At 41.7% G+C, this 20,387-nt stretch overlaps 1 protein-coding gene across 3 annotated transcripts in view; it reads right to left on the bottom strand.

Annotated features, from left to right (window-relative positions):
* The window catches only part of afg2a (AFG2 AAA ATPase homolog A), a 156,613-nt gene that overhangs the window by 128,783 nt on the left and 7,443 nt on the right, over window positions 1-20,387 (bottom strand). For all 3 annotated transcript variants that reach the window (XM_073486405.1, XM_073486406.1, XM_073486404.1), the window contains exons 6-10: window positions 20,182-20,311; window positions 19,263-19,319; window positions 18,720-18,843; window positions 16,732-16,833; window positions 13,772-13,925 (exon numbers count right to left, since the gene is read on the bottom strand). In XM_073486405.1, the coding sequence (XP_073342506.1) occupies window positions 13,772-13,925; window positions 16,732-16,833; window positions 18,720-18,843; window positions 19,263-19,319; window positions 20,182-20,311 (567 nt within the window). The remainder of the gene's footprint in view (window positions 1-13,771; window positions 13,926-16,731; window positions 16,834-18,719; window positions 18,844-19,262; window positions 19,320-20,181; window positions 20,312-20,387) is intronic.

The raw sequence follows: 20,387 nt of genomic DNA on the forward strand, positions 1-20,387 counted from the left end.
CCACTCTGTGGAGCGGAAGTGTTAGCCTAGTCGCCGCTAAGGCGTCTGTCTGTCTGTCTGTCTGTCTCTCTCAAATTTTCAAATTCAAAGGAGCTTTATTGGCATGAAAGTTTCAACAATTTTGCCAAAGCAACAAAACACAATATACAATGTTGACAAAGTAAATAATTACAGAATAAATAATAGATATATGATTAATAATAATAATAATGATAATAAAACAAATAAATTAATAAAGAAAAGAAAAGAAGAAGAAGAAGAGAAAAGAAAAGAAAAGAGAAAGAAAAAAAAAAAGTAAAGTGTGTGTGTGTGTGTGTGTGTGTGTGTGTGTGTGTGTGTGTGTGTGTGTGTGTGTGTGTGTGTGTGTGTGTGTGTGCGTATCAGTGTGCAGGTAAGTGGAGGAGATCATGTCAGTGCCTGCCACAGAAGAAGAGAAGCTGCAAACACCTAACATATTTTGCTGCATCTGCAGCAGTGGCACTTTTCTCTCCCAGTAGATGTTGTATTTTTTCTATGTCTGGGAGTTTGTCGAAATTTGGGCTTGTGTGTGTGATTTTGTTGTAGAGTTTTATTCTGATATCTGTGTATGTGTCACAGTGCAGCAGGAAGTGCTGCTCTGTCTCCACCTGTCTGAGTGGACAGAGCCGACACAGCCGCTCCTCTCTGGGCAGCCACGTCTGTCTGTGTCGGCCGCTCTCCAAGGCCAGGCTATGGCTGCTGAGTCTGTACATAGTCAACGTTTTCCTCAGTCTCGGGTCGGTTACAGAGCTCAGATAATCTGCCGTGGAGTATTGTCTGTTTAGGGCCAAATAGCATTGGAGTTTGCTTTGGGTTTTGGTTGTAGATGTCCAATAGTTGATGTATTTGTCTTTTGCTATAATTTAGTGGGGCCGGATTGTGTGGGGGCGGTCTTGGTGCCCGGTGCTGTTGGAGCTGAGCCTCTGGACCAGCTGGCTGAGGGGACTTCTGTCTTTGCTCTCCTCTTGGCATTGTAGGGCTTTGTAGTGGTAGGAGCCGGGCTCGCTGGCTTTGAGGTGTTGGTAGAATTTTATAGCTCTTTTTTGGATCCGAATTAACAGGGGAAATTGGCCTAATTCAGCTCTGCATCCGTTGTTGGGGGAGTTCCTGTGGACTTTGAGGATGCTTTTGCAGATCTCTGTGTGCAGGCTTTCGATTGGGTGTTTGTCCCATTTTTCAAAGTCTTGGTTCATGAGAGGGCCCCACACTTCACTGCCATACAATATAATTGGTTCAATTATGGATTTAAATATTCTGATCCAGATTTTGACAGGTATGTCTATGTTTGAGGATTTTTTTATAGTCCAGAAAGCTCTTCTGCCCTTGTCTCGGAGATCTTTAATGGCCAGATTGAAATTTCCTGTCGATGTGATGTTTAGTCCTAAATATGTGTAGCTGTGTGTGTGTTCTATGTCCGTAGAGTCCAGGTGGAACCGGTGTTGGTTTTTCTGACTCTTAGGTCGTTTCTGGAAGACCATGACTTTTGTCTTTTGTCTTTTCCAGGTTAACGGTCAGGGCCCAGGTCTGACAGAACTTTTGCAGGTGATCTAGTTGTTTTTGTAGAGCCTCCTTTGATGGAGCGAGCAGTATTAGGTCATCTGCAAATAATAAGCATTTGACTTCTATGTCAGAGAGGGTGAGACCAGGGATATCGGACTCTTCCAGGGATTTGGCCAATTCATCTATGTAGATGTTAAACAGGGTGGGGCTCAGACTGCAGCCCTGCTTCACCCCTCTACTTTGGGGGAAGAAGTCTGTTTCCATATATCGTAGGTTTTTCCTCCAATACCTTTTTCTAATAATTTCAGGAATAGACCATGATGCCAAATTGAGTCGAATGCTTTCTTGAAATCTACAAAACAAGAAAAGATTGTGTTTTTGTTCTGGTGGACGTGTTCTGGACGAGGGTGTGGAGGGTGTAGATGTGGTCGCTGGTTCTGTGTTGTGGTGTAAAACCAATCTGACTCTTGCTCAGGACATTGTGCTCACTGAGGAAGTTTTGCAGACGGCTGTTTAAGATGCTGCAGAATAACTTCCCCAGGTTGCTGCTGACACATATGCCTCTGTAGTTGTCTGGCTCGTATTTGTTTCCGCTTTTAAAGATTGGAGTGATAATCCCTCGGCTCCAGGTGTCAGGAAAATGTCCAATGTTCAGAATCAGATTGAATAGTTTCAATATGGCAGTTTTGATTTTATGGCTGCTAAACTGAAGCATTTCATTTAAGATGCCATCAGGGCCACTTGCCTTCCTTGGCTGCAGGGTCTGGATCTTAGCCAGCAGCTCCCCTTCACTAATTTCAAAATCTAAAGGATTTTGGTTGTCTTTAACGATTGATTTAAGGGTTTCTAGTTTGTTGAGCAGATTATTTTGGGCCGAATCCAGAGTGATTGCACTGTATAGATTTTTAAAGTGGTTTTTCCATATTTCCCCGTTTTGAATAGCCAATTCTTCCTTGTGTGATTTGTTGAATGAATGCCATTTTTTCCAAAAATTATTTGAGTCAATGGACTCTTCAATTTCTTTAATTTGGTGCTGTTCATGCTGCTCCTTTTTAGCTCTCAGTGTTTTCCTATATGATTTCAGTGTTTCCCAGTACTGGAGGCGGAGCTCATGATTGTCAGGTTGTCGGTGTTTTTCGTTGGATAGTTTTCGGAGTGTTTTTCTCAGACACCTGCAGTCAGAGTCAAACCACTTTTCATTAGCTGAGTTTGAACTGTGACGCTGAGATTTTTTCAGATTGGATAGAGATGCTGTGTTGTCAAATATGTAGTTAATATCCCGAACAGCCTGGTTCAGGCCGTCACTACTGTGGGGATATGAGGTGGTGATAAAATGGTCTAACTGGGATTGGATTGTTGGATGACCGATTGCTTTCTGGTAGTCATCCTTGCTATTACTTGTCCATCTATAGGGTTGTTTGGAGCGGTTGAGTTTGCTGGGCTCTGCTACATGGGGGTCAGTTGGTGTCTTCCTAATGTACAGGGTGATTTTGCTGTGATCAGATAAGGGTGTTAGGGGGCTAACAGTGAATGCTCTCAGACAGAGGGGCTCTCGGTCTGTAATACTATAGTCCACTGTGCTGTTGCCAAGAGGAGAACTGTGTGTGTAGAGACCAAAGGAGTCCCCTCGAAGCCGACCGTTGACTATGTACAGACCCAGCGTGCGACATAACTGCAGCAGCTGATGCCCATTTCTGTTGACAGTTTTGTCAAAGTTGTTCCTGTGCCGATGTGAAGGAGAGGGGATGTTGATCTGGCCCGGTATATGTTTGCCTCCATGTGCATTAATCAGATCTGGTTCTGTGCCTGTTCTGGCGTTAAGGTCACCACAGATCAGTACGTTTCCCTGTGTTTGGTAGTAGCTGATCTCATCTTCAAGAATGGAGAAGCTTTTTTCGTTATAATAAGGGGACTCTGATGGGGGGATATAGGCTGCACACATGAATGAATATGTCTTTGTCTGTGGAGACCACCTCTTTTTTTATTTTGAACCAAATTGAAAAATCTCCTTTTTTGAGTAATTCTATTGAGTGTGTGAGGTTCGTCTTGTACCAGATCAACATCCCTCCTGAATCTCTGCCCTTGGCTGACACTTTTCAATTTGGTAGATGGAAAAATGACTTCTCTATAACCTGAAGGACAACCAGTGGGCATGTCTCCTCTATTCCAAGTCTCCTGCAAAACAATGATGTCTGAATTTTCTAACTCTCTATTAAAGTCTGGGGTCCTGCTCTTAAGGCCAAAAGCAGAGGACCTCAGACCCTGGATGTTCCAACATGAGATAATAAACGATTTAGATTTCATTAAATTTTAAAAACTCAAAATGTAGCATTCAGTGTTAAAATGAGATAAACTTCCAATCCTAGTGTAAATGAAGAGATCGGTTTTAGAACATGTTAGATATTAGTAATAATAACAATAATAATAATAATAATAATAATAACAACAATAAATAAATAAATAAACACTCTAGGGTTGTCTACTGTGTTTGACCTATCAGGTGGAGCAGAGCAGGCTGAGCATGTGCTGGATGTCTCTCAGCTGGCTGTGTGGGGGTGTAGGGGTGGGGTTGGAGGTTGGAAGGGTAAGGGGGGGGGGGGGTCTGCTGCTCTCCTCACCACCTGAGCATAGCTCAGTGGGCCGGGGCTCCTGGTGATGGTGCTGGGGGTGGGGCTCTTGGGGGGAGGAGGGGCTCTGGGGTCGGGTGTGAGGGGGTTCGTCATCTCTCTCTCCTCTCTCTCTCTCTCTCCTCTCTCTCTCTCTCTCTCTCTCTCTCTCTCTCTCTCTCTCTCTCTCTCTCTCTCCTCTCTCCTCTCTCTCTCTCTCTCTCTCTCTCTCTCCTCTCTCTCTCTCTCTCTCTCTCTCTCTCTCTCTCTCTCTCTCTCTCTCCTCTCTCCTCTCTCTCTCTCTCTCTCTCTCTCCTCTCTCTCTCTCTCTCTCATTTCGCTTTATTGGCATGAAAGTTTTAACAACAATGTTGCCAAAGCATCAATCAATGAACAGAACAAAACAAATACAACTCATAGAATCAAATATATACAAATAAAAGAAAGAAAAGAAAGACTAACTAACTAACCCACATGTACATATGAACACATATTAGGGTTACACGCGCACACACGTGATCTTATGAGCAACCTGTTGGAGACTTATGGTTGATGACCTCGCTATACCATAAGATACGTGTGACTCGTGATATATCCCTTTTATGACTTCAGAGACAGACGCCTCGTGGTAGCACAACTACTTTTATGGAACAGTAGGTCACTGTCCCCTCCAAATTCATCTCGTGTGCAATCAAAGTGCACACGAAGCCAACGGTGGTGTAACCATTGCCGTTGTTCAAATCTTGCGCGTTCGTTCAATTGACTACCTTTAGGTGACGTATTCACGTCCACCATTTTTGGAATTCTAGACACATGATTCAGCAAAAATCATTATCATTTTTGAATTCGTATCCCACGCGTGACTTCTCCAAGTCACGTTTCGGCCATTTATGTAGTCGAAACGAACGAGAGTTCCCTAATTCCGGCTTCAGCCATTTTTGTAGTCCTTTCAACGGAACACTCCGTGACGTCACCCTCAAAGGGAGCGTGACTGCCATTTTGGCTCTCCGCCATCTTGTTTCTATGACTACAACTGCCATCTTGGGTCCTCTTTCTTTGTCTCTCTCTTATTTTGTGCATATGTTTTTGTGGCATTCACTGGTTGTGATGGTCAGTGCTCGGATTAATTTCCTTCACCGTTTCTTTATTGTAAATATTTTACAAATATTTACATTTAAAGTGAATCCTTCTTTGAGACTAATTTTGGTCTGGTTATTGGTCCGTGATTCCAGGGTGGTGCCCCGTTTTAACAATTTGCAAATTAATTTTATTAATTTTTACTTTATTCATTTTAATAATTATTATCAATAATTATTCATTTCTAATAACCACACCTGCCCTACCATCAATTCCCAACAGATATGTGTTTTATTCATGAAGCTGCTGTACTCAGTGTAACGTCTCAGACTTGCGCTCAACTTCCAGGGAGGAAAAAAAAAACAAGGTAGGAAGTGTATGGAGGTTAAGTTCCAGTAGAAGACTTCAAAAGGGAAACCTCACAGAGCTCCATTGTCAGAGACAGCAAATGATCACCCACAGAGTCCAGGAAGGTGTGTCAAAAGAAGTCCATCTGCACCTCAACAGGGGAGAATCAGGACTGTGTGCAGTGTTACAATGCATTGCGCAGCGTTGAACACCCACGAGCTAGAGCTGCAGCTCTCCGGCGATGCTGTCCTCATATGAATTGTGAAATACTTTGGGCATTACAGCATTACAAAACCGCACAAACGTTTTCATTACTCGCCGGGGCTTCCGGAACACTCTTTGCACCTGTATTTACAATACCCAACATCTGTTCCCGAAGCTGAAACACCGCAATAATATGTGCTCTTTAAGTGCATGCACACACACACAGAGATGACAAAGACTAATACACGTGCTTACACACTCCAAAACGTGTGCAGGCACACACATGCACGCTTCAGAACACACACACACACACACACACACACACACACACACACACACACACACACACACACACACACGTCACTGGGTAAAGGTAAGTGCCGGGGTTAAGGAGTACAAGCAGCACATTTCCGGATTTTATAAACAGAGGCCTCAAATAAACTTCACGTGCTGATCCGACTGATATTTATGTGACCTGTCCTGAAATTCCTGAATTGTCTTTAAAAGGACAGACGAGTTGGGAAAAGCACTTTATAAAGGCAAGGCTGCCGCTGTAAACATCAGCCAGCATTTTAGCAGTGTTTGGCCCATTTAGTCTTCTAGTGCAGAACTGATGTCAAACACACAAAACTCAGCTCATTTTTGATGCCGTTTTTCTTCCTCGTTTCGACACACTGCAGTAAGTATTTAGCTTTAGAGGATTGAAGTGTGTTAGCCGAATCACTTTGCACAATTACTGAGTAAATCATTTGGGTCGTTTAGTCTAAGTTGGAGAAGTGGATGTTAAATATTGAGCCTGATCTTCGCTGTCAAATGAGAGGCTAACCGAAAAGCTTTCAGCTGACAAAGTGCAGAGTTGTGTGTTTATTATTCCGCATAATCAATTTTACTGGCCCTTTTTGTTCCAGTGGGCTTCCCCTGTTTAGAGAGGCTTGTAAACAGTGTGTCCGGATGTGGCACAAACCAAACAAGCACGCACGTGCGCACACACACACACACACACACACACACACACACACACACACACACACACACACACACAAACGTGCGCCCTCACACACACAATTTGCACTGTTTAGACTTTGGAAATGAGTCATCTGCTAGCGCCGGGATCAGTTGAACGCCAACAGGACGACAGAGAGACGCCTGGAGTCTGCAAGGTTCCACAAGCCCACATGACAGCTTCCAACACCGCACAAAACACCTAAAGGGATTTATTATGAAGATCTGTTTTGTATAATCTGCACTGAGCCGGGAACAGGGTCAATGTAATGTTTAAGGAAAAAGGATCAGGGGAAATGTGTGGTTATATTGGAGGAAATCTCTTTTAAAATGTTCTGAATTGCATCTGAATCTGCAAATTGGGTCTTAAAAATGTTGGCTTGTGACCCCTAAGAGGAGGCACCTCAGTGTGTCCGTGATCGATTTTACTAAAGACTGCTTTTTCCCCTCACAGGATGTTTTATTTTAAGGATATATATATATAGAGGCCTGTGCACACCTGGAAATATACAGTATATAATATAGGAAGATCAGAAATAATTTTCTTCTCTGTCTGTCTGTGCAAGCAGCTCAGTACAACCCACATTTACATTTTATAGGCGGCAACCTCTAGTGGCTATAGTAATTATGACAAGAGCAAAGGAGGAAGTCTGGTGATCAGTGTGCGAAATACGGGGGGGTCCAGGGGGGCTCAACCCCCCTCGATTAACCCATGAGACCCCCTGAAAGCCTCAAAAGCAACATTTGAAGGGGGTCTCAAATTTTGTCAAAAAAATAAAAAATAAAATATTTTATTGTCACTAATGGTCACTAAAATGTTTTTAAGCTCACCATGTCCAGTATTCATAATCTAAAACATTTATTCACAAATATATTCTATTTGTTGCCAAGCGGAGCCTGCCAGTCCTGTGCATGTATGCAAATTAGCCATGTGCGCCAAACAGAAGAAAGACGTAATGTTGAGAAGTCATACTAAAAATGGCTAGCAAGCGAAAGCTAAACCAGAGTGTATCACTCACACACTTTGGGTTCACATCCAAAAAGGTGGCACAGTGGACCCACTCGCTACCAGAACAGAGGATCCTCTCCCACCCAGTGACTCCCCAGAAGAACAACGTGAAGTTGAGGCCGAGTGCCCGAAGATGCAGCAGGTGCTGAGGTAACGTTAGCTGCTACTGCTGCTAGCACAAGTGACTTGCCGGCTGGTTGGACAACGAAGCAGGTGGGCGAATGGAAAGACCACAAGTTATGTAGGCCTTGTGGTTGGTTATGGTCTTAGAGAGAGCACCCGCCGTGATGATGTTTGGCTTGTTGTAGGCTGTCTGTCAGCATCCGCCTGGTGCTTTCTTCAATTTGAGAGATGGCCTGTTTGCACGGTTAGGCGAATGTGCTTTGTGTATGTGTTCAGTGATGTATCTGTCTGGTCGTATTTGCTGTAGATGGATGGTTAAATAATGTCACACGATCGGTCATACTGCAGGCTCTCATTTGCAAGTGCACTGATTGCGTGCCAGTCTCCGACAGGCTATACCTGGCATTTATTCAGTTGATTGCTCTTGTAAGTGTGCCAGATTGGTGCCAATTATTGTCGTGTCTTTGCCTCTCCTTGTTATTTTTTTTACTTACAGAATGTATTTAACTTATGTACATAACATAACTCTTGAGTCAATAACGTACTTATTTTACCCCAAACCATGATCCTTTCCTAAACCTAACCATGCAGTTTTCGTGCCTGAACCAAATAATAAGCGTTTTGTAACATTTAACACTTGAGGTCCAACGAACAAAAGGTCCAGTAAAGTGTTGTCACTGGTATGTTCACTGGCGCAGTCACTGTAATGATCACAGGACTCATTGGTAATTGACTTATTGAGTCGATTAGGTATGAGTATGCGTTGCGAATTGCTGTAATGCTGTCCTTATTCAACAGCTCTCATGCTGCTTTTGGTTTACTAAATTTTAATTATACAACATTATTGTATATCTATGAGCTTTGTGGCTCTGCATTCCACTCTGAGTTAAGCCAAGTCAGTTTAATTTCTACAGCCCAGAATCACAAATCTGTCTCAAAGTGCTTTACATCATTTTCTATATTATGAGGCTCTCAATTTGGTTAAGGAAAAAATGCTCTTGTTTTGCCTTTTTGCCTCAGCTGTGTGAATCAGACATGGAGCCGCAGTGCAGCACTTCTGCAGTTAAAAAGCAATAAAATACTAGACATCTACAATGACTCCATCTGTGTCAGCTGATGCAGTAATAGCTTGTGTACCAACACACGTCTGACATGAAGCCGGTCAGAATGACGTAACGAGGAGCTACATCAGATACAACAGAAACACTGTCAGAAAAATGTCTATAAATAGAGTTACAGGCTGTACATTTTTCTGCTGTGACTAACACTGTGCAGCACATCATCTGAATGTGTTCATACATAAATCTGACAACCTGCATAAACAATGATGAAAGCCATGTCCACTTCAGACACAGTAACTGAGACAGAAGAACAGCATCAACATCTGAAAAGAGAGTTACTAAGATAATGTGGTTTCATTATTCTGAGGAGCTTGAGTAGATAACTGATACAATCTTGACAGGGTTACTGGTTCAAAAGTTAGAAAGATAAAATAAAAAATAAGAATAATGATGCACTTATTCTCTTTAAAGCACAGCTAAATAGGCCATGATTGGCTGTAATCCATTTCACTGTGCTGGTAGAATTCAGATCAGTGTGTCTGAATGGAGGTCAGTCTGTCTGCCCTCCACGCTGCCAGTACATTCACTGCTTACAGCTGGAGTTTGCCCATTTAGCAATATCAAATTTGCCCACTAGATGTCCTCATTTAGGGTTACTACAGTTCAGCTTAAGAGGGTCTGACCTTTCCTTCTGCAGCAGTGAGCAGCGAAGCAGTTTTTTTTTTTTATAACAACAAAACCTTCATCAGCATTACCAGACAGTCTAAAAAGACTCCAATTTAAATCCTGTGATTATCTAAAGGAACAGTTCCAAAAAAACAAAAAATTTAAGAACATTTTGGCCTCCACAAATGTATTTTTATTTTTCCTGACTTCACAAATTTCGTGAAATACGGGACAGAATTGCCTCTTTGGGAACCTAAATTTAAAAAATATGGAGAAAGGGAGCATAGTTTTTTCGTTTCGTCCTCACACCTCTGATGGGTGCAACCTTTCACAAGAAGTTACAAGAAGGCATTGCTTGGCTTTAATTGGTCCCAAGACAAAAAAGGTTTGAATCCACTAAGCTAGATCACCTGCTCCCAAACTGTGAGTGACAACCCCCATGAGGGATCACAGGATAAATATTAAACATACATGACTTTTCATTCATATTCTTTTGTCATTTTCTGAAAATGTATATAAAATGTGTGTTTCGTTTTAATGTAAACCAGGCTAATGTCAAGACTGAAAGTCTTCTGGAGCCATGTAGTGGACAAATATCTCGCTCGGACACTTTATGTTGGTTTTCCCTTACTTTTGTATCCCATCTGTTTGTCTTTTAGGGGGAAAAAATGGACAACATTCAATCAATGGATAATGATGTCTGGCCTTAATATTTTTTTTAATTTTTTTTTTAAAAATCGGATCTTTATCAGGAATTTGTACTTTTAGTTTTACAGAAAACAAACATGAATATTTTTTACATGTAAAAATGATGGTGTCCTCTTCATACTAAACTGAATTCCTGTTTCTCTTCAGGTTTAAAAATCCAACCTCTCATTAACAAATCGCAGAGTTCAACCTGGATCCCCTCGGTCAGTGCATATGAGGTAAAGCACAGATTTTCATAATAATTTGTGTGCTCAGTGGAGGCTTAAAAGGGATCTGGTATGAGTGTGCTCTGGCATTACGTTACATTCGAAACTGGCTGACCCGTGATCAAGTGTAATTAAGTGCTGATTATATAACACATCTGCCATCAAGAAGTTGTTTCTGGGGCTCGGTACAATTCAGACTGGACAAACAAAAACTTCCCTAATGACATCAAGATTTCCATCCATTCTTATGCACACACAAACATGCTCACAGAGAAAAGAAGCGCACATGCATTAAACATCCATTTGGCCTTGTCATCCTTCCCTCTGCCTTTCCCAGAGATGAAGAATTGATTTAAAGTCTCTGATCTATAAGACCAATAAGGTTGGTATTGTATCACAGGCAGGATGTGAAACCCCCACAACAACACGCTTTTCATGTCTGTGTGCATCTAAAAATGACGTCACAAGTGTGTATGTGTGCCTGCTTCTCTGCAGCTGTGCAAGGTAGGGGATCTTGTGCGTGACCCTGGCGTGTTGCAGCCGTCGCAATGTCGTCCCCCCATTTTTATTTTTCAGGAAGCGGTGCGTTGGAGTGTACGTTCCCCCAGCAGCTCATTGTTACCTGAGCAGCAGAAGGAAACAACTGCAGTTCCTACTTGATGTGTTTTTGTGCCTCTTCAGCTTTTGTTCCTTTCAATGAAACCAAAGGAGGAAAAAACAGATATCAACTTGCGGTTACATGTGTGTGCGTTTGTGTGTGTTTGTGTTTTGTGTGGCTGTATGTCTATTTATGTAGATCCAAGCAATGTGTGGTGGTATGGGGACCATAAATCAAACGCACACACGCAGTTAGTTATACACTTCCAAACCTCTATTAAGAACTTTTAATATTTGGCTTTACACCCTGCTGTATATCAACAATGGGTAAAATGTTTATACATATGTGAAAGGGGTCACTTGTAGTGTTATAATTATCACCCGCCTCTGTAGTTACACTACACTACACAGCATTTCAGCATCTTTTTGTTCCAAAACTTGAAGTTTGGAACACAAGTTGTCCAGCACCGAACCGCTAAAAAAGCAAACAAATTAAGCTGCTCGCAAGTGATCATGGTGGACACAAGCACACTCTGTGGATGGTCCCAACATGTTTAAAATGATCTCAGTGAGACTGACGGGCAGAGATTTGATGTTCTGAAAACATTTTGGGTAACTTCGAGAGCCCGACCTAAATCTCGGTTGGCAGATATTATTGGTCCATATTGGCCTATAACAGATATACTGGCATTGGCATATATGCTGTCTGATATACGGCAATAGTAAAACATTCTTTTTACAGATTATTAAATCAGGAAAGATGCTTGGGACAATTTACAATTATTGAATTACCATTGAAGTTTAGAAAATAAAGTTTATTGTTAAGCTGTAAAATATCCTGTCTCCATTATACATGTATCTTTGTCACAAGTGTTTGATCGCTACAGTACATCTGAGGGATTATTGCCACAAAAGTGTGGAAATCAGCCCATACTGTATATCGATATGGGAATATTTTACTTCCTGAAATCGGATGCACACACTACGTAGGGGTGTGTGAGGGCAGGAAAAGATGGGTGAGTTTTTCGCTGTCTGTGAAACTTTAACTTTTCATTGCATAATATGGGCAATGATCAGTCATCTGTTTTGTAACTTTAATCATTTCTGTCACTCAGTCTGCTTCTTCAATCTCTCGTTAGCTATTATAGAGTGGAGCAGGTGACAGGAAACAAAAAATAATAATGAAAACTGCCAGCTAGAGTCATTTCTTGTATACTGGAAGTGTAATTAAAAACATATAGACAATTTATGACAAATTTCTGATCACAGTGAAAGCGTAGCATTGCAGCAGCCACTCTGCGAGCAGTCTCATCTAATTCTAATGGTTTTACATTTGGATGTCAGGAGATTTGGCACATAACTCCCAGGCCTTTATAGCTGTACTGTATTTTACCTAATTTTGCATTTTATTTGTGCTTTTTTTCAACATTGGATGGGCCAACAGAAAGAAATTAAGACTGAGTGAAGCATCAAATGCATTCGGACTCTCTTACTTCTACCCTGGCGTACTTGCGAGGGCCTCTGTTTGTCTAGTGATTTTGGTTTGCAGATTTTGGGGGGAAGTCAAAATGGGGTTGGGGAGCTTGTTGTCTCCCTCCGGGGCATGAGCAGGCTTTTCAGAAAACACTGCCAGTCACGTCTGGTCCTCTGCGGACAGTAAGTCACGCTCTTCACCATTTCCGCACAGCAGTCCCAGCTCCCTCCTCAGCTGGAAATGCAATACACCACGTACCCCAGGCGCTGGGACCACCCAGGAGGCATGTGGGGTCACACACATAAAAACAAATGTGCATGTACTCTTACAATCACACGCCCACAATCAAGCACATTCAGATACACACATAATCTGTATGAGCCGGTATGCTTGTCCTCGGGATGTGAGGTGGATTGGTTTGTGGCATCAGGGGTAAGGGGGGGCAAAGGAATTTCACAACAAGCCGTGGTTTGAGTGGTTTCTCTCACTGGGATCTGAATACCACAGAAACTCCCAACTTCCTCTTTGGCAAATATCAAAGGATGGCTGACCCTCTGTGTTCAAAGGGCTGCAGGCATGTCAGACACTCCAAGAAAACATTCAGAAATTGTTTAAGACTAATTCAGGAAGGAATAAGTCACAAAGAATTGTGGTTTGGACAAAGTATTCCAAGCAGAGGCACCTAAAGCTCAATAACAAACTGTTTTTCAGATGCTTTTTGTTTGTTGGTCGGATGCCTGAGCCCACGAGGCAAACCAAACTGCTAAAAGATGGGGAGCATTTTTGGGCCAGCTGCCATGTGTGACTTTGTTTTGGTTTCCCAAATTATATTGGTTTCGGGAAGTGCAAAGAGGAAATCAGAATAAAGAGCAGCAAACTGGTCTGAGTAGCTGTGGATGTTCTTGGTTTCAGTGGCATTTTTACGATAAAGGTTTGTGAATTCTTCTATGTTATATTCGATGGAAGGCCAAAGTCTTTTTGGTTGTTTGTTTGTTTGCTTTCCTTGTGTGTTTTGTGTTGTGTTTTTATGGCATTTTAAAATGATTAAAAAATTTTAAAAAATCATTAACATACCATCCAAAACATTTTGGATTCCACCAGGTTTCTACAGTAAGGAAACAAAAGAAGAACCTTTTGCCTTTCTAAATGACCGTAGGACAGTGTTTACTTGCCTGCTTCTTTGCAAACAGCTGCTAGGTCGGCTCCTACATATCCATGAGCGGCGTCGGCCAGCTGCGTCAGCTCCTTCGTGGTGGCATTACACGGGACAAAACTCAGCTGCTTCTGCAAAATATCTGCACGCTCGGCAGCACTTGGAACTCCCACCTGCCACCATGGAAAAAGATATTGTAGAAGAGAAAGTTTAATTTACACGGAAAAGTATGGAAGAATTATCCTATCTTTATTCAAGATTTCATTCCTTTTCAGTGACACAGCTCCTTCTCGTGCTCAGATTTATTCTCCTCATGCTCACATTTTGTGCTCGCACTGAGATGTTTGCTGCTTTTTTTCTAAATGTGTGCTTGAACTCAAAAATCACATGCTTGTGCTCACACATCTTCTTGCACACAAAAATTTCGCACGCATTCAAATATGTCCTGTGCTCGCTCAGATCTAAAGTCTGCGCGCTCAAATCAAATGTGCACGCACTCAGAACAAGCACCTCCTCTCCAGTTGAGGAGTCTGCTCAGACTCAAGGCTGTCCCTCCCTGCGCTCAAAATATTGTGTTTCACCAGCCAATAGGGAGACAGCTACAGTGTGGACCAATCAAATGACGGATGCCGCCTTGGGTGTGTTCCTTCGCACTTTTTTTGAGCGCTCCGTAGGGGCGGGTATATGGTCTGTTTGTAAAACTGCTTCTCTCAAAATACACCAATTTACCATATTAGCCAGCTATTTGAATCGTCACCTATTTAAGACGGCAGCATATTTATGTATAATTAATCTTTAGTAATCCTAAAAAGAGTTATCGTAGTTTAGATTTTTTTCAATTTAATACCAGCGGATATATGTTATATAGTATAAATACTCACAACAGCGTAGGAGTGTTACGATAGTCGAGTGGTTAGGTACAATGTTAGAGGTTGCATTTTAAACCATGGGACGCCGGTTCGCATCCCGGCCGCCACACTAGCCCTTTTCACACTCCCGTTTACATGCGGGGATCTTGCGCCAATTCTCCGCATCCACCTCTGTGTGAAAGTTTCAGATGCGGCGAGGGGTGAAATTTCGCTGCGCCGAATACGGAGGTAGTATCAGAGGTAGTATCAGAGGCGCAGTATTGGCGAACCGAACCAGTGTGAACGGATAAGCCGGCGGCGTGGAGTGAGGATGTGTCGATCTGATGGTGTTCACTGTATGATAACTGAACAGGTCCATCACTCAACAAAATATAGAGAAATGTCATGGTGTAAAAAATCACCACGACGGTCAGCCCTCCCGACCGAGACTTCAGTGAACTTTCCCCCCAGAAAACAGCCTCCCTCCCCGCCAGTGAAAGAGTCAGACAGTCTCCTGTTTACTGATGGTGATTATGTAATTATGTAATTCAGAGAAAAACGTAGGATGTTTGGTCGGTCAGGATCTCAATCACAACACATTATAACAGCATCAGTATGATTATAAACAGTCAGCGGGTACATGTTTAGATTAACAGGAGGACACCGGGGAACCCGTTGAAAAAAACACACACGTCATCTTCATGACGTGTACCGCCACGCCAGCGCCGGCTTTCTGCGTGAATTACTCTGGTTCGTCTTTTACGCCGGAGCTGCTTGGCTCTGTGTGAACAACCAACGGCGGAGAATTGGCGAACCTCCGCTGCGGCGATAATGCGGCGTCTCTGTGTGGTTTAAAATGCAACATCTGGCAGTGTACTTAACCACTCGACTATCGCAACATTCCTACGCTGTTGTGAGTATTTATACCATATAACATATGTCCGCTAATGTTAAATTGAAAAAAATCTAAACTACGATAACTCTTTTTAGGATTACTAAAGATTAATTATACATAAATATGCTGCCGTCTTAAATAGGTGACGATTCAAATAGCTGGCTAATATGGTAAATTGGTGTATTTTGAGAGAAGCAGTTTTACAAACAGAACATATACCCGCCCCTACGGAGCGCTCAAGAAATGTGCGAAGGAACGCACCCAAGGCGGCATCCGTCATTTGATTGGTCCATACTGTAGCTGTGTCCCTATTGGCTGGTGAAACACAACATTTTAAGCGCAGGGAGGGACAGCCTTGAGTCTGAGCAGACTCCTCAACCTGAGAGGAGGTGCTTGTTCTGAGTGCGTGCACATTAGATTTGAGCGCGCAGACTTTAGATCTGAGCGAGCACAGGACATATTTGAATGCGTGCGAAATTTTTGTGTGCAAGAAGAAGACGTGTGAGCACAAGCATGTGATTTTTGAGTTCAAGCACACATTTAGAAAGAAAGCAGCAAACATCTCAGTGCGAGCACAAAATGTGAGCATGAGGAGAATAAATCTGAGCACGAGAAGGAGCTGTGTCACTGAAAAGGAATGAAATCATGCTCTCAAACTGAAAATCTACGCTCTTGAATAAAGATAGGATAATTCTTCCATAGAAAAGTAATTGTGACAGAGCAAGAGAAGGAATCTTGAGGAACTTTGAAGAGATATTTTTTAGCAGTGTGATCATTGTTGTTCATGATCAAACAGCAAATATCCTAGAATGTGGGCATTTTAAGCACTCCTCCCGACTCACAATAGGCACATAGGAGCATGTTGAATGAATAAACATGGCTGCTTGTGTGTTAGAACAAAATGACTGAATGCATCTTGTTTGCAGCACTGAGTAACTGATGTAAAGTTCTCCAAACAATTTTCATTTGTAGTTTGTATTTCTACAGTTTTCTAATAATTGTTATTACTGTGATTAATGTTTATTTTATTCATCATTCTTTCATTTTAACCATTTTTGCATCAGTAATAAATGAGGGTTTCGTGGCAGGGGGGCGGGGTTAAAAATACCAAAATACAATCATTTCATTTGCGTCATAATTGTAGAATTTGTTTACCCCTAATATGTTTCTTCCAATAAAATATATATAAAAAAAACATAGATGATAGAGGATGGTATTTTTATAGTGTGCACAAACCTCCAGCTCCTTGTCAAAGCGTCCTGGTCGGCGCAGGGCGGGGTCGAGGGCATGGGGCCGGTTCGTGGCCCCCAGGACCACCAGCTGACCTGAGTGACCCTCCTGGAAAAAATGAGAGGATGATGATTGATTTTGATTTTTGTAAATATATTTTTATTCTGAATTTAATGCCGACAACATGTTTTAAACTAGTTGGGACAGGAGCAGGTTTCATTGGTGACCAGTGATAATATCATGATCGGGTGTGAAAGGGGCATCCTCAAAAGGCTCAGTCATTCACAAGCAAGGATGGGGCGACGTTGAACATTTTGTGAAACACATGATTGTATAAAAGGATATTACTACATGGGAACACCTCCTAAAACCTTGTTGGTAAACATAAATCATTTGTAAATTACTGAATTCTGTTTTCATTTACATTTTATACAGCGTCCCAACTTTTTTGGAACCAGGATTGTGGGAAAATGAGTGTAAATGTGTTTTTCCTTAGTTTTGCAGCTTCAAACAAAGTCAGTATCTAATGGATTACAAAGTTCAGTGGTGCTAATGGTACTCCAGGCCACACAGTAGCTTTTCCAGTGCTGAGTGTTCTTTCTTCAGTAAAAACTATTAAAGTTGAATGTGTTTGTACACTCACACAGCTGTGGTAGGTGTGAAGCCTTTTTTCAAAACTATCGGAAGTGTAAAAAGTAACAGATGATGGATATGGACTGCTCCATTTCAAACTAGCACTGCCAGATCTGCTGTGCTGGATAAGACATAAACGAGGAATAACATGCAAATTGTTGCTTTGAGTCATCAATATCAACTCTCTAGGAGCTAAGTAAAACAGCCTTGTGTTTAACTTCACGACCATGCAACGGTAACTCTATCCATTTGGTTTTCATAAGCAAAGCCTCAGAGAATATTTGACCTCGGTGCGATGCTAAACTTGTGTCAGTCCTGTGCATCTCGGGGTGGTCTGCCTGCAAGATGAGAAATCTCTTTTTCCACCTTTCGATACCGCAGGGAGAATCGAAACGCAAATAAATTACAGTGCGAGCAAGAATGCTGAGGAGCACATTCCACAAACCAATCAGCGCTGATGACCTTGGATCATCTGGTCCGGAAAACAGACAGGAGTGGGGAGCAGGGAGGGAGCCGGCGTATCTGTGCAGTATCACGGGTCCAAATGAGGGCTCTTTTATTCCTGGGCGCATGGAGATGTACTTTGCTGATAAAATTATGCCAAATTGGCAGGTCATGGCAACCTTAGGTGATTTGTTTCCCAGGCTCCCGTTGGGTGTGTGTGGGGGGAATCGTCTTTTTTCTCATCAGGCACTGACAGAGCGCTCAAAGGACAAACAACACCCCAGAGATACAGCCCACAGTGTCTGAAGGGCATCCAGCACGCAGAAATGGTTTCTGCATGACAATCTGCATTTCCAATGAGGACATTTCCTGACAGAGCAGCGTTCTGCTGCAGACAGCCGTATAATAAAGTCATGTGTATGCTGAGTGAGCAAGTGTCTAGGTCAATGTAAAGCAGACCTTCCTTGTAAAAATGATAGTGATGCAAAAAGGTTGAAGGACTAAGGAGAAGATGTGGATCTGTCTGTTTCATGCTTTAAGTGTTGGCCAAGTGATGAAAAAGGGACACACAGAAGCCTCTATCATTAGCTAGTGTTTAACTTTAAAGTAGAGTGAGAACAATTAGTTGATTAAACAACTATTTTGTATTTTATAATGAATGTATCCATCTAGATTGTTTTGTTGTGAGTTGCAGAGTTTTGGAGATTTTGAATATAATGGAACTAGATGGCACTCGGCTTGTGGTTCTCGAAGTTACGCTAATTACAAGACTCACAGGTGTGCAAAGCCACTTGAAATATTGGTCAATTGCGAGTTCTAAGAAAAAGGCCCCACACAAACACAGTGACTGTTATTCAACTTGAGAATCAACACCTGCAAGGATGAATTATGGTTTGAGGGTGAAAAAGAATACTTACTGAACCAATCCCATCCATCAGAGTCAGGAGGGATGCGACAACTCGTTTCTCCACCTCATTCTGCGCTCCTTCTCTCTTCGGGCACAAAGCGTCCAGCTCATCGATAAAGATGATCGCAGGTTGTCTGAAAATCAAGTGAAAATGTGAGAAATTAACACAAACATTCCAAAGGACGTTTATGAAATGAATGACTAAAAGAAAACTACAAGGTAATGATGACATTCTGCAAATCCTTAACACACTATTTCCTTAAATTATAACTCAAACTGTATTAGTTCTGTTCTATCAAATGAGCCACAGGTTTGATTTTAAACTGTAAGCACATCAACTTTTTACCTGTACTTATGATTGGTGTACTGCTTTGGTGTATTTGTACTGTTAGTTTGATGGCTTTATGTGTACCATGACTGCTTCTTCATTGTGCAAGATGAATGTAATTCAACAAATTGCATTTATGACAAATAACAATTTACACATTGTCTTTGTCTTCTTTACACATTAGAAGACAATGGGACATGGGATTAATTTAAAAAAAAAAATCACTTCTGTGATGTTTCAGTGAAGATCTGCCTCAGCCTCGCTTCTGTTTCACCGTAGAATCTGCAAAGACATACAACAACATATCTCTTGGTTAAATCTAAAGCACTTTGTAATTGTTCAATTATAACTACAGATCATGTGCAGGGTGGTGTGCATTATAATACAGTCATCCATACAGAATAAGTCGAAGTCCTTCCAGTGGACCACCACGGGAACTTTACTTCAGAAAAATGGACAATAGACAGTAGAACATGGTGAAAGACAATTTGTTTGTTTTTTCGTGCCATGAATTACACATATCATATTTGTCAACTTAAAAGCTAATTTTTCAACTTGAGAAAGTTGTAGTTTGTAAAATAATAATATTTATATGACATGAAAATACAAAATGAGAAAGACTACACACCCAACAGTCATGTGGGTGGAGTAATCTTGTTTAATGCTCACCAAAACCCATAACTGAGACCTTGTAGAGTTAGTCCTGTATATCAGCAGCTCACAGAACTGATATAACTCTCACATCAGTTCATAACTCTCACATAACTGCAGCTGTCAATATGGCCAGACTTGTGATTTTAACCTGTATCATACGTCTTCTGTGCCGAGGTGACGGCCATGTTAGTGTTGGCGACGTATATTGCATTTGGCAATGTAGTTCACTGAGTGGTTTCACACAAAACTAAATGGTATTTTACTATCGTTATGACAAACTGAGACTTTACTGACTTGCAAAATTATCTCTTAAATTGACAAACATATGTGTAATTTATAGCACAATTCACACAGGTTAAAAAATATATATATTTTTGTCTCTCGCCATTGACAACTGTACAATTTTTATTTGGAAATAAGCTCCCATTAGCCACACTGGAAGTATTATATAATTATACTGAGATGGAAAAGTGATGCAAAATGGCCATACTTGCTCATGATCTCTGGGCCGTTGATCACCGTCATGTGAGCTCCAACCTCATTGGCTATTGCCCGTCCAATCATAGTCTTTCCCGTGCCCGGGGGACCATAAAGAAGTACTCCTCGGGGAGGTGGGATCCCTGCAAAGAAAACAGCCTTTAATTCGATATTTGGTCTGTCAAGTCCTAGTTTACATAAAATCATCTCATATGGAAT

The sequence above is a fragment of the Pagrus major genome, chromosome 18 (genome assembly GCF_040436345.1).
Source record: "Pagrus major chromosome 18, Pma_NU_1.0".
NCBI lineage: Eukaryota > Metazoa > Chordata > Actinopteri > Spariformes > Sparidae > Pagrus > Pagrus major.